This window comes from Podarcis erhardii (genome assembly GCF_964252035.2).
Source record: "Podarcis erhardii genome assembly, chromosome: 8".
Classification (NCBI taxonomy): Eukaryota; Metazoa; Chordata; class Lepidosauria; order Squamata; family Lacertidae; genus Podarcis; species Podarcis erhardii.
In genome coordinates this window covers 62,441,556-62,454,474 of record NC_138499.1, presented here as the reverse complement: position 1 = coordinate 62,454,474, position 12,919 = coordinate 62,441,556, and the positions used below count along the sequence as shown (strand labels likewise).

The 12,919-nt window shown below is 42.3% G+C and overlaps 1 protein-coding gene across 16 annotated transcripts in view; it reads left to right on the top strand.

Moving 5' to 3' along the window:
- Nucleotides 1–12,919, top strand: part of ATXN1 (ataxin 1) — a 231,494-nt gene that overhangs the window by 204,677 nt on the left and 13,898 nt on the right. For 15 of the 16 annotated variants that reach the window (XM_081873398.1, XM_081873396.1, XM_081873390.1 and 12 more), the window contains one exon: nucleotides 9,745–11,782. In XM_081873398.1, the coding sequence (XP_081729524.1) occupies nucleotides 9,902–11,782 (1,881 nt within the window). In that variant the 5' untranslated portion in view covers nucleotides 9,745–9,901. The remainder of the gene's footprint in view (nucleotides 1–9,744; nucleotides 11,783–12,919) is intronic. The other variant, XM_081873389.1, reaches the window with a different exon arrangement.

The window sequence follows — 12,919 nt, the reverse complement described above, 5'->3', positions numbered from 1 at the left end:
GAGTGGTGCTGTGGGTTAAACCACAGAGCCTAGGACTAGAAGGTCAGCGGTTCGAATCCCTGCAACGGGGTGAGCTCCCGTTGCTCAGTCCCAGCTCCTGCCCACCTAGCAGTTTGAAAGCATGTCAAAGTGCAAGTAGATAAATAGGTACCACTCCAGTGGGAAGGTAAACAGCGTTTCCGTGCGCTGCTCTGGTTCGCCAGAAGCGGCTTAGTCATGCTGGCCACATGACCCGGAAGCTGTACGCCGGCTCCCTCGGCCAATAAAGTGAGATGAGCACCGCAACCCCAGAGTCGTCCACGACTGGACCACGATTGGTCAGGGGTCCCTTTACCTAACATGACACAAACTGCATTACATTGGTACAAGGGCATTTAATGTGTCGTTGTGTCTTCACACAGGTTTGCAAGAAGATAGGATCAGATTGTAAGAAGAAGGTCCATAGGTGCAGTTTTACTAAAATCTCATAACTCATATCCTGAGACACTGTATAACTATTACATCATAAATCATACCTTTGAATCAGCAACGCTTCTTAATTCCCGCCTTATTTGAATGCTGTATTTCATTTCTCTAAAATATCAGACTCTAGATTATTTATGTCAATGTGCCGCCCAGGATATTCAAGTAAACGTACTTGTAAAACTATTCCATCCTGTTGCCTTCATTTGGCACATTACACAAGATGCCTCTCTCTGAGCCTGAGAGGTATCTTGTGTTATGTGCCAAAATAGGGTGCCAAGAATAGAAAGCCTGTGATGGTCTAAAGTTTACTACCAGTGATTGTACAAATGTAGCTTAGAAATTTTTATTTTTAGCACAACATAAAAATAAAAATCAAGACATAAAATATAAGAGTGAATGGACTGGTCTTGTGAACCCTGTGTTGATAGAAAACATGACTATATCTGTCTGATTTTAGAATCATATTTACTATATTTGAACCAATAAAAATGAAACATCTAGATGAATATATTAAGTGTGGTAGAATTTGCAGGTAAAAAACAAGCCATACCTTCATTGAAAACTTTTCTACTGTGGAATCTACTATGGAATCTACTATGTAAAGTACATAAACCTCCAAGAACAGGGTGTGGGATGACCACACAGTTCTTTAAAGATAAGATAAAATGTGGTACCTCCGACATGCATACATATAACATTTTTAAAACACTTAAGTAACAGCAACAAAAATCTCACATGACTTTACAAACATAGCACTTGCTATTAAGGCAGCCCATGCAGAATCACTGCACTTCACAACTCTTGCGTAGGTCAAACAAACTATTACATAGAGCACAATGTTGCTGAAATTCTCTGCAAGATACTTTCTTCTTTTCCTGGAGTGGCATGCCCTATCAGTTCAGAGACTAACCCTATTGACACCCTAGGCAAGGTAGCTATGTTTCTAGATTCAACCCAGAGTTTGATCAACTCCAGATCCAGGTCTATTTGGGATGCTCTATCTGTTGTGGGTTGTTCTGGTTGCAAAAACGTAGGCTTTTAAATGGGCATTGCCCACTATCCTTTGAAAAAAAAAATATGCCACTGACCATGCATTTGGAAGGACCATCAGATCACAGATGTCTATGCCATTTTTAGTTTTATTATATAAAGAGTGCTTTGAGACTTCAAATTCTATTTTTTTAAAAAATATATATTTATTGAGATTTTTAAACATAAGTGCAAAGATAAAGAACAATATAACATATATCATAACATATTTTCTTAACTTCTTTGGACTCCCTCACATCTCCCGCTCCCACTTGCATCATTGTCAATTCTTGCCCGCAATTTATCATCTTGTTTACATTCTTGTGTCCCATTCATTTAAATATAGTCTATTAATTCTCCAAAGGGTATATAATTTTTCCTCAACTTACTTGTCATCTTGATTCCATCTAATTTAGTGGTGCTCAATTATTTATGATCTAGCATCCTTTCTTAACATTCAACCAAATTACAATGTTTTTTTAAATAAATCTTAAATTTCTTCCAATCTTCTTCAACCCTCTCCTTTCCCAGGTCTCGGATTCTGCCAGTCATCTCGGCTAGTTCCATGTAGTCTATCAGTTGCATCTGCCACTCTTCCAGTGTGGGTAGATCTTGAGTTTTCCAATGCTTGGTGATGAGTATCCTTGCTGCCGTTGTTGCATACATAAAGAATGTTCGGTCCTTCTTTAGCACCTTCTGGCCGACAATACCCAGAAGGAAGGCCTCTGGTTTCTTGGTGAAGGTATACTTAAATAACTTTTTCAGCTCATTATATATCATTTCCCAGAAGGCCTTCACCCTAGGGCAAGTCCACCAGAGGTGAAAGAATGTTCCTTCATTTTCTTTACATTTCCAACATTTATTATCAGACAAATGGTATATTTTGGCAAGTTTAACAGGGGTCATGTACCATCTGTATATCATTTTCATTACATTTTCCTTCAAAGCATTACATGCAGTGAAGTTCAACCCAGTGGTCCACAACCTTTCCCAGTCCTCAAACATAATGTTGTGCCCAATGTCCTGTGCCCACTTTATCATAGCCGATTTAACCATTTCATCTTGTGTGTTCCATTTTAACAGCAAGTTATACATTCTTGAAAGTACCTTAGTCTTAGGCTCTAACAGTTCTGTTTCCAACTTCGATTTCTCCACCTGGAACCCTAACTTTTTGTCATTTTTAAAGACTTCTTTAATCTGAGCGTAATGTAACCAGTCTCGCACTTTATCCTTCATTTTCTCCAAACTCTGCAATTTCCAATTGTCTCCATCTTTTTCTAGTATTTCCCAATATTTTGGCCATTTGGTCTCCATATTGGGTCTTTTTCGGGCCTTAGCTTCCAGAGGTGAAAGCCACCTTGGAGTTTTGTTTTCCAATAAGTCTTTGTATTTTGTCCAGACATTAAACACTGCTTTCCTGACAATATGGTTCTTAAAGGCCTTATTGATCTTAACCTTGTCATACCATAAGTATGCATGCCAACCAAAAGCATTGTTAAAACCTTCCAGGTCCAGTACGTCAGTGTCTTCGAGAAGTAGCCAGTCTTTTAGCCAGCAGAAAGCTGCGGCTTCATAATTCAACTTTAGGTCTGGCAGGGCAAAGCCTCCTCTTTCTTTCGCATCTGTTAATATCTTAAACTTGATTCTGGGCTTTTTGCCCTGCCAGACAAATTTAGAGATATCTCTCTGCCACTTCCGGAAGCACTCCGTCTTGTCCACAATCTGTAGTGTTTGAAACAAAAACAACATTTTTGGCAATACATTCATCTTAATAGCAGCAATTCGGCCTAACAAAGAAAGTTTCAATTTTGTCCAACTGTCCAAGTCTCTCTTAATTTTAGACCAACATTTTTCATAGTTATCCTTAAATAGACTCAGATTTTTTGCTGTTGTGTTTACCCCTAGGTACTTTACTTTTTTAACCACAGTTAGTTCTGTCTCTCTCTGAAACCGTTCTGACTCTGTATCTGTCAAATTTTTTCCCAACACCTTAGTTTTCTGTTTGTTTAATTTAAATCCCGCCACCCGACCAAAGTCTTGAATCAATTGTAATACTCTTTTCGTACTAGATTCTGGCTCCTGCAGGGTCAAAACTAGGTCATCTGCAAAAGCTTTAAGTTTGTATTGTTTCGCTCCGACCTGGATCCCTTCCACCAACCGGTCCCCTCTAATCATATTCAAGAGCACCTCCAGAACCGAAATAAATAACAAAGGGGAAATAGGGCAGCCTTGTCGTGTTCCTTTTTCAATTTTGAACTCTTCTGTAACCACATTGTTAACTATCAATTTAGCCTTTTGTTCTGAATATATTGCATCAATCCCATTCTCAAAACCCCGTCCCACTTCCATTTCTTTTAGATTTCCCTTCATAAATTTCCAAGAGATATTATCAAAGGCCTTCTCCGCATCTATAAAGATTAACACTGCTTTTGTATTTATGTCTGTTTGCAAAAGTTCCAAGATGTCAATAATGTTCCTTGTATTAGCAAACAGATGTCTACCTGGGAGAAAGCCTGCCTGTCTTTATGAATTACTTCATTTAAAACTTTTTTAAGTCTACTTGCCAAAACATCTGCGAATATTTTGTAATCCACATTTAAAAGGGAGATGGGACGATAGTTCTTGAGTTGTGTCTTTTCAGCTTCCGATTTTGGTATCAATGTGATGAAAGCTTCCTTCCACGATTCCGGCGCCCTCTTCCCCTCCATAATTTCATTGCTGACCTCCATCAGTGGTTGTATCAAATAGTCTTTTAATGTCTTATAATACTTGGAGGTCAGCCCATCTGGCCCTGGAGATTTGCCCAGTTGCATGTTCTGAATGGCTTGTTCAATCTCTCGTCGTGTTATTTTGCAATTCAGGATTGATCTATTTTCTTGTGACAATTTTGTTAGTCCATTTTTTTCCAAAAATTGTTTAATCTCAACCTCGTCTTGCGGCCCTTGAGTATATACTTTTTTGAAATATCTCTGGAAGCACTTTCTGATCTCCGCAGGGTTCTGAATATTTCTTCCTTCAATTTCTAGATTTGTGACTGTATTTAATTTTTGTCTCCTCTTCAACTGCCAAGCTAGCAGTTTCCCACATTTATTTGCCGATTCAAAAGTTTTTTGTTTCATTAATTTAATCTTCCACTCTATTTCCTTGTTTATCAGTTTAGAATATTGTGCTTGGTGAAGTTTAATTTCTCTCAGAGTCGGCTGTGACTTCGGATTTGATCTTAACTTCTTCTCTAGTTCTTTAATTTTCTCCAAGATCTTATCTTTCCTCTCATTTTGTGTCCTTTTCTTTACAGCATTCTGTTGTATCAAAAAACCCCTCATCACAGCCTTGCTTGCATCCCAGATAGTTCTTTTTTCCACCGTAGTGTTCATGTTTATCTCAAAGTAATCCTTCAAAGCTTTTTGGGCCTTCTTAATAATCTCCTGATCTCTAAACAAATTGTCATTCATCTTCCATCTAAAGGAGCCGGTTGGTAGTAGTGTCATGTCCATCTTCAGTGCATTATGGTCGGAGCAGGTCTTTGGGCAGATTTCCACCTTTCTGACCACCTTAAAATTCTAGACTGAGATTGCGGTGCACTGAACAAAAAAGAGGTATTGTCAATCCTGCTTTTGGCACATATTATACAAGTGTTAAATCTTCTTAGAAACCCAAAATGCTTCTGCTTACATTTCTGGATTTGTGGGAAAGGAACGCATTGAGGAATTTCTGGTTTACTTTTTGCAATGTGCAACCACAGTCAGGATTTTTTGTTCATTAGCTAATCCTGTAGCTAATTGTTAGGTAGGTTCTGTCCAGAACTGTGCAAATGTGTTGTTAGCTTCTCAACCGCTGTCGGGCCTAGATTTTGAGTTGCTGGAACTGTCTGGTTGCAATTATAGCTAAGGGTGGGAAACACTCAACAATGCATTTTGTAAATACCTTTCTGTGGACAGAGCAATGCAGTTATCTAAAAGTCCTTGATTAAAGAAAGCCACTGACCTTGGTCACCTCCTGAGATGAGGGCGCAGATCGCTTGCAAACATTTGCAGATGCAGTTTTGGGGCACAGTGAATCCAAAAGTCAAACTAGTAAGCATGGCACACAAATAATGGAATAACAGGTTTGGCGTATACATCTTTACACAAGGAAAAACTAAAAAAAATTAAACAGCACTTTGCAAGGTCTCTTTGACCCAGCACCTTTATTCTTATGCTTTTTTCAGCTTTTCTCCATAACTTCAGTAGGAGTAGAACTGAACCCAAATTTTGCAAAAATAATATCAAATTTTCAGTAAATTTAGGAGGCCCTTTCCTCTTAAAAAAACAACAACACAACAGGTTAGTTTGGTCCCTGTCATGATTGAGGAATATCTGGAACATAGAGTTGTGAGAGACTGATAACAAAAGTTTTATTCATTTTATTTTCAGTACTCTTGGGGGCTGTTTAACCATACCTGTCAACAGAGGGTTAACAAAATAATGTGAAAATACTCTTTACTACCTTGGCTGGTTTCTTTTCTTTTTTAATGCAGGAAGCAGTAGTAATAGATTTCCCATGCTTACTAAAACAAGCTTTTCTAGAGCAGTAATTTGCTGAAGCAAGCAAGAAATGGTCTGAAATACTTGATCCCAAGGTTTATTTTTAGCATGTTTCTTTAACTATTCAGCCTCATTGTGTTACCCTACTCCATTCTTATAACCTTTATCTACCCTTAACTGTCTTTTTTTCTTCCCGGTAGATTATCATAATCTACGGCAAAAGGCTTATTGCAGACTGATTGTAAGACTTGTGGCAACAGCAGATGTGGTTAGCTTGGGCTGAGCAAAGGCTTCGTACTGCTGTATTCCAAGAGTGACAGTTCAGTAAACCTTTGATGATTGAGGAGCCCTGACTTGTCTACAAGGTCACTTAGAAACAGGGAACATTACGCCTCTCTCAGAAATCACGAGAGGAATTCAGCATTGCACCCTTCCAATGGTTCCATCTGTGCAAGCATTGCAACCTTTGCTAGATGGACCAGTTCTCCTCTCCTCTCCTCCCCCCCCCCACTGTTCTGGGGGTTCTCCCAGCCTCCCCAGAAGAATTTGGAGGGGGGCATGGGGAAGGGGGCCAAGCTCTGTTGTGCAAGCAGAAGTCTTTGTGCGGGACTTCCACTGATTAGGTGAATCCCACCCCGTGAACATAAAGCATAGAGTTGTTGAGTCATGCAAAAACCCATAATGAGCAAATTGAGGTTAGCCTAACATCCAGTAATCTGAAATGCTTTAACTATCAGCTGTATATTTTTTTCTGTGGACTTGAGACTGGAATGGATGGCTTCGTATGATGCTAGGTTACTTAGGACAGTAACATGGAATATCCTTCCTGAAACACTTTTTCTAGTTTAATGCTAAGCTGAAACGATAAATCATACCCAAGCTTGAGTGCTGTGTCTATGTGTATGTACAGGGAGGGATTATGCTTCAGTTCTGGAGCATTCTCCTATCTGTACTAGTGTCAACTATGATTACCTGGTTTAATATCTTGGTCCTCAATTTTAAGTAAGCAGGGATCACCACAAGGATAAACTTCCAGGTACAGACATTGCACATACACACTGCCACCCAAAGAAAAATCATATGAATTTATGTTATTGGACCAGAATGTATTTTGTTTGGAAATTAAAGAATGAATGAAGCTTATGTTATCTAAAGGGCACACAGGGGAAGTAATCTTCTGAGTTGAAAAAGCGATTAAAATGCTTATTCAAAAGAAGAAGCAGCAAAATAATGTATTTGCACTTTGGAACATTACCCCAGGTAGATATCCCCCCCCCCCCCGTTTTGCCACTTATCACTATCGGGGTGTTTCCCTCTGTCCTTTTGGGCAGTGTTCAAATTATGAGGGGGGGAAGTAAGGGTTGTCCTCTCCTCAATATTATCCAGATTATGCTCTCCTTGTATTCTTCTAAAATGCTTAACTTAAGAGAGTAAGACCCCCTCTGTCCTCCTGTAATTCAAGCACTGCTTCTTGAGTCTAAGCCAGGTCTCAATATACAAGCAACCCTGAGAAGGAGATCTTGAGAGAAAGGGGCCTCCTTTCTTATGACATACTCGTCTGACCCATGTACTACAGCTTGCCTGTAGTACACAGGAACAGAAAGATACTCATACCAACACACACAGAGAGGCAGGCAGTCTTTCTCTGCCATCCCACACTTCAAATCTGTCACAGTATGGAAAACAGAATCATCCTGCAAGGGAGGATGCCAGCGTAACTGCGAACATTCAGATCTGAATTTTACAGCTGCTGTTTTAGTCCTAATGCATCACGTGGTTTTACCCCTTGAAATTTGTTGGATCTTCTTCCTTGGGCAGAGCAGTTCCCGGTCCCTTGCAAGTGCCCTGCTCCTATGCAGAGCACAATCCACACAGCATCTGTAGCGCACAGTTCATTTGTTACTAAGATATAAGGGAACAGAACGTGGGAGTTTGTCATATTTTGTAATTTTAACCATGCAGGTGGAGTTTGACCTGTGCATACTGATGCAGATTGTAGGGATCCAAAAGTAAGCTCCTGTAAGGGCCCTTCTCCTGTGAATATGCCAAAGAGGTGGGGGAAGAGGAGGAGACATTTCAGCATCTGTAGCAGCCAGTATTTGAAATACTGATAAATAAAGACCTATCCTTGACTTTATGCTATATAATAATATTTGCTATCTGCTCATAAGAGTAATTCTCTCACTTTGTTGCTACATGGGTTGGTTCTGCCTGTCTTCCAGTTTAAAGTTGTGAATTTAAAAAATATGTACTCTTGGGGAGGGAGCAGGAAATAAGTCTACTAAATGAAAAATTAATATTTTTTGAATCAGTTTCATGTGCATCATACACTGCATAAAAAGGAATCTTCGTGCTATTGTATGATCACATCAGGATTCATTTTCTGCAGTTCTTAAATCAGTGTCCCTGTGTGCCTCTGCACATTGGTAAAACTGTGGAATGGGGGGACAGGGAGAGACGTTTATTGAAAACTACTGCTAACTGTGCATGTACAGTAGTCAAAACCTACTAATGAAAACAGAAGGAATGGTAGAATACTGACTGTTCAGTGCCACTTCAGAAGCACACTGTGTTATTCAACACTCCCCACCCAAAAGAATCCTGGAATCAATTTGAATGGGGAGGTTTGTAGGGAAAGAGAAATGGCAAACTTGCAATTCTAACTCAAGCACAATGCTGTGATCTTTCAGGTGTTTGCATCATCTTTCTCTGCTTTCTGTGTTAATTTCACAAAGATGAAACCTGTCTTATTGTTTGAGGAGAGGTACTTTTTTTTTCTTTTTACAGAGTACATCCTTACTCCTTTCACTACCTTCATCATCTCTGTGCCTCAATATGAAATTATGCCAATTACCCTAAATCTGTTTGTATATATTGTACACTAAAAGCCATAGTTGTTCATGTACTGTGCATGTTTTATCCGTTAATGCACTTCATGTAGTATGTGAATAATGCTGCAATCCAGAGATTTAGGCTACATGCTTTGTTGAGTATATAATGATTTCCTGAGAGTGCAAATGGAAAAGGACTTCTGGATCTGACCAAAGGCCCATCTAGTTCAGCATCCTGTGTTCCCAGTGGCCTGCCAGGTGTCTGTGGGAAGCCCGCAAGCAGGTTACAGGTGCAGCAGCACTCTCTCCCCACATGAACCCCAGCAGCTAGTCTTCAGAGGCAAACTGCCTATGACTGTGTAGGTCAGTGCTTTCCAAACTTGGGTCTCCAGTTGTTTTTGGACTACAACTCCTATCATCCCTAGCTAGCACGACCAGTGGTCAAGGATGATGGAAGTTGTTGTCCAAAAACAGCTGGAGACCCAAGTTTGGGAAACACTGGTGTAGTTAATACATCAACACCAATATTAGTAGCCATTGATAGCCTTATGCTCTTATGAGGAAGAGGACAATAACCTGATAGTATATTATGTTTACTGTAAATGTGCCTGGGATAGCATCCTAAGGGATTCACCCTTGAAAATTCTGCCTCCAGGTATGTGTTGAGGGGGGAAATAAATTTTGATTAACCTAGTGTCTTAATTGCAGCATACAGCATCCTCTTGTTTTTTTGTTTTGTTTTTTACGGCATGGCTGTAGACCTACTAGTTGAAATTCGGAACAAATGCACTGCTCCTGATTTTAATATTCATTTTCTTTTATTTTTCCCTTACTGCTAATGTTTTGATTTACCCTTCTCCCTTTCTTTTTCTCTCTTCCTCTCCCTCTCCCTCCAGAACAGCTTGTTGGCGGAGTGTGCTCACAGGGAGATGATTCCTCATGAAGTCTCTGGATCCCCTTCAGAAATCAAATGTGACTTTCCACTTAGCAGACTGAAATCGGAGCCAGCCAGGCAGTGAAGCCACAGAAGCGGAGGGCAGGGGCCGGTGAAAAATGAAATCCAACCAGGAGAGGAGCAACGAAAGCCTGCCGCCCAAGAAGCGAGAGATCCCTGCCACCAGCCTGCCTTCCGAGGTGAAGCCGTTAGTTCTGGCCAGTGAAAACCACCGAGCGGACAACTTAACATGGCTCTCCAGCACAGTCAGCAGCCAGAGCAGCCTGGGTGGGAGAGGCAGGCCTGGAGGGACCTCGGCGGAAGCTGGTTCACAACATGGAATAGGTTTACACAAATCGCTGTCTGCAGGAGTAGATTATTCCCCACCTAGCGCTCCTAGGTCTGTTCCAGCCACCACCACCACAGTTTACCCGCCTGCACTTTCTCAGGCAGGGACACCTGTCTCCCCAGTGCAGTACGCACACCTGCAGCACACTTTCCAGTTTGTAGGGCCCCCGTATAGCGGACCATACGCCGGATTCATCCCTTCCCCACTGATTTCCCCGACAGCCAATTCTGCAACCAGCACGGCGGCCTCTGCCACTGCTGTTGCCACCACTCCATCCCAGCGTTCTCAGCTGGAGGCTTATTCCACTTTGCTGGCCAGCATGAGCAACCTAAACCAGCAAGGGCACAAAGTTGAGCCGCATCTCGTTCGGGCGCCCAGGTTGATCACAGCAGGGTCCCCTCCACCAACCCAGCAAAACCAGTACATCCACATTTCCAGCTCTCCACAAGGCTCAGTTAGGAACGTCTCTCCTCCAGCCATCCCAGTCCATTTGCATCCACACCAGGCAGTGATTCCTCATGCGTTTGCCCTTGGCCCCTCCTCCCAGGTGGTGGTGCAATATGCAGATTCTGGCGGCCATTTTGTCACTCGGGAGTCCTCCAAGAAGTCCGAGAGCGGCAGGCTGCAGGCTATGCAAGCAAAAGAAATACTGAACGGGGAAATAGAGAAGAGCAGACGTTACGGCATCTCGCCATCCTCAGAAGTGAGTCTCGTCAAATCAGGCAATAAACCATCTCCTCATCATTATGAGGCCAGGCACGTGGTGGTCCATTCGGGTCCTGCTGATTATATTGCACGCGATTCCACCAGTGTCCGGTCCTCTGTTATGGTTGTTCCCAATAGCAGCACACCTACTGCAGACATGGAGGTCCAACAAGCCACCAATAGAGAAACACCTCCCTTGGCCCTCAATGAAAAGGGAAGCTTGCACTTAGGAAAAACAGCCCACCGATCCTATGCTTTATCTCCGCAACAGACTATGGGCCACGAAGGGGTGAAAGCAGTTGCCACTTTGTCCCCTCACACAGTCATTCAGACCACCCACAGCGCCTCAGAGCACCTCCCCGTTGGGTTGCCTGCTGCGGCCTTCTACACTGGGACTCAGCCACCGGTAATTGGCTACCTAAGCAGTCAACAGCAAGCCTTTGGCTATCCTGGAAATCTGCCACAGCACCTGGTGATCCCAGGCACTCAGCCCCTCCTAATACCGGTAGGCAATGCAGATCTCGACTCCACAGGGGTTCCTCCTGCTATCGCCACTTCATCTCCCCAGTTGGCAGCAGTGCCTCACACGTTTGTCACAACCGCCATTCCAAAAAGCGAGAATTTCAACGCCGAGTCGCTAGCAAGTCAACCAGCTTACCAGGCAGCCGTCGTGCAGGCCCAGATCCACCTCCCCCTGATCCAGCCTGTACCTTCTTCAGCAGCTGCTCCTTCTACACTGCCTCCTTACTTCATGAAAGGGTCTATCATTCAGTTGGCCAACGGAGAGCTGAAGAAGGTAGAAGATTTGAAAACAGAAGACTTTATACAGAGTGCAGAAATTAGCAGTGACCTGAAAATAGACTCCAGCACCGTGGAAAGGGTTGATGACAGCCATACTCCAGGCATTGCCATGATACAGTTTGCAGTTGGAGAGCACCGAGCACAGGTAATAAATGGGCTGGGGAAAGGAGGGGCTATTCAGTTGACTGGATATCCTTTCTCACAATGCCGAAGTCTCTTAGTAGCACAGAAGGGCTAGCACGTGGTAGTGTGGAAGAGATTTTCAAAATGGCATTCCAGTGGCTTAATAACTGAGGAAGAGCAATGGCATATGTTGCAAAGTAGAAGTGGTTGCCGAGTGACTAAAAGTTTCAAGGTTCCTTAATGTGTGTGGATGTAACAATGGACCTCTAAATTAGGATTGTCAACATTTTCCCAAGAGATAAGTTCTTCTCCCTTTAGCAGCTGCAGAACTTGCCCTGTTCACTCATGAGGATGCCGCCGTATGAAATTCTTCTCCTGGACCTATAATAAGCTGTACCATTCAATGGAAAGTTATGTTTTCACTTACAGAGAAATGTACAACCAAAAATTCAGCCGTATCTGTGAAAACCATACGATAAGTTTCAGCCTAGCCCATCCCCTCCATGTCTTTTAATGTTGCTGTACTAGCATCCTGATGCTGTCACCTCTGCAGCAGCAGCAGAGGTGGGGAGGCAGATGCCGGTGTATTCTCTTCATGCTCACAAATACCATCAGTAAAAGTGGCACGTCAGGAAAGCTTTCCTTTCAGGAGTGGAGAGTGCCATCGTCTGGTAGAAAGGATGATGACCTCCATTTAAGTGTCACCTTATGCAGGAGCCTATCAAAATTTAGCTGACATCATCTTACTTAAAATACTCCACCAGCTGTGTTTCTCACAAGGGACGCTTCCAGAATTCAGAGCAAGTCGTGTAGAGAGATACGATTAAAATGTGTGTTTAATTTACGTTTCCTGTAGATTCTAGGGCTTCGGGTCCCTTCTGTATCAGTCATGTTTTCTGTAGTAGCAGCTAGTCTCCTGGTGGATGTGGTTTGTTTTGTTTTTGTTTGACTGTTTGATTAACTAGTTGAAATCTCGACTTGGTAGATCACTATTTTGTCTTGTGTTTGAATTTGAAATGTCTGCTGAGTGCATAGTCTGGCACCACCTTTTCAGTTTAAGAGAGACAGCATTTTTGTTGCATAATGACTAAGGATGTGAGCCGGGAAGCCCATTTCAAATGCTGCTGCAGCCCAGGAGCTCCTTAAGGTGGCCTTCTAG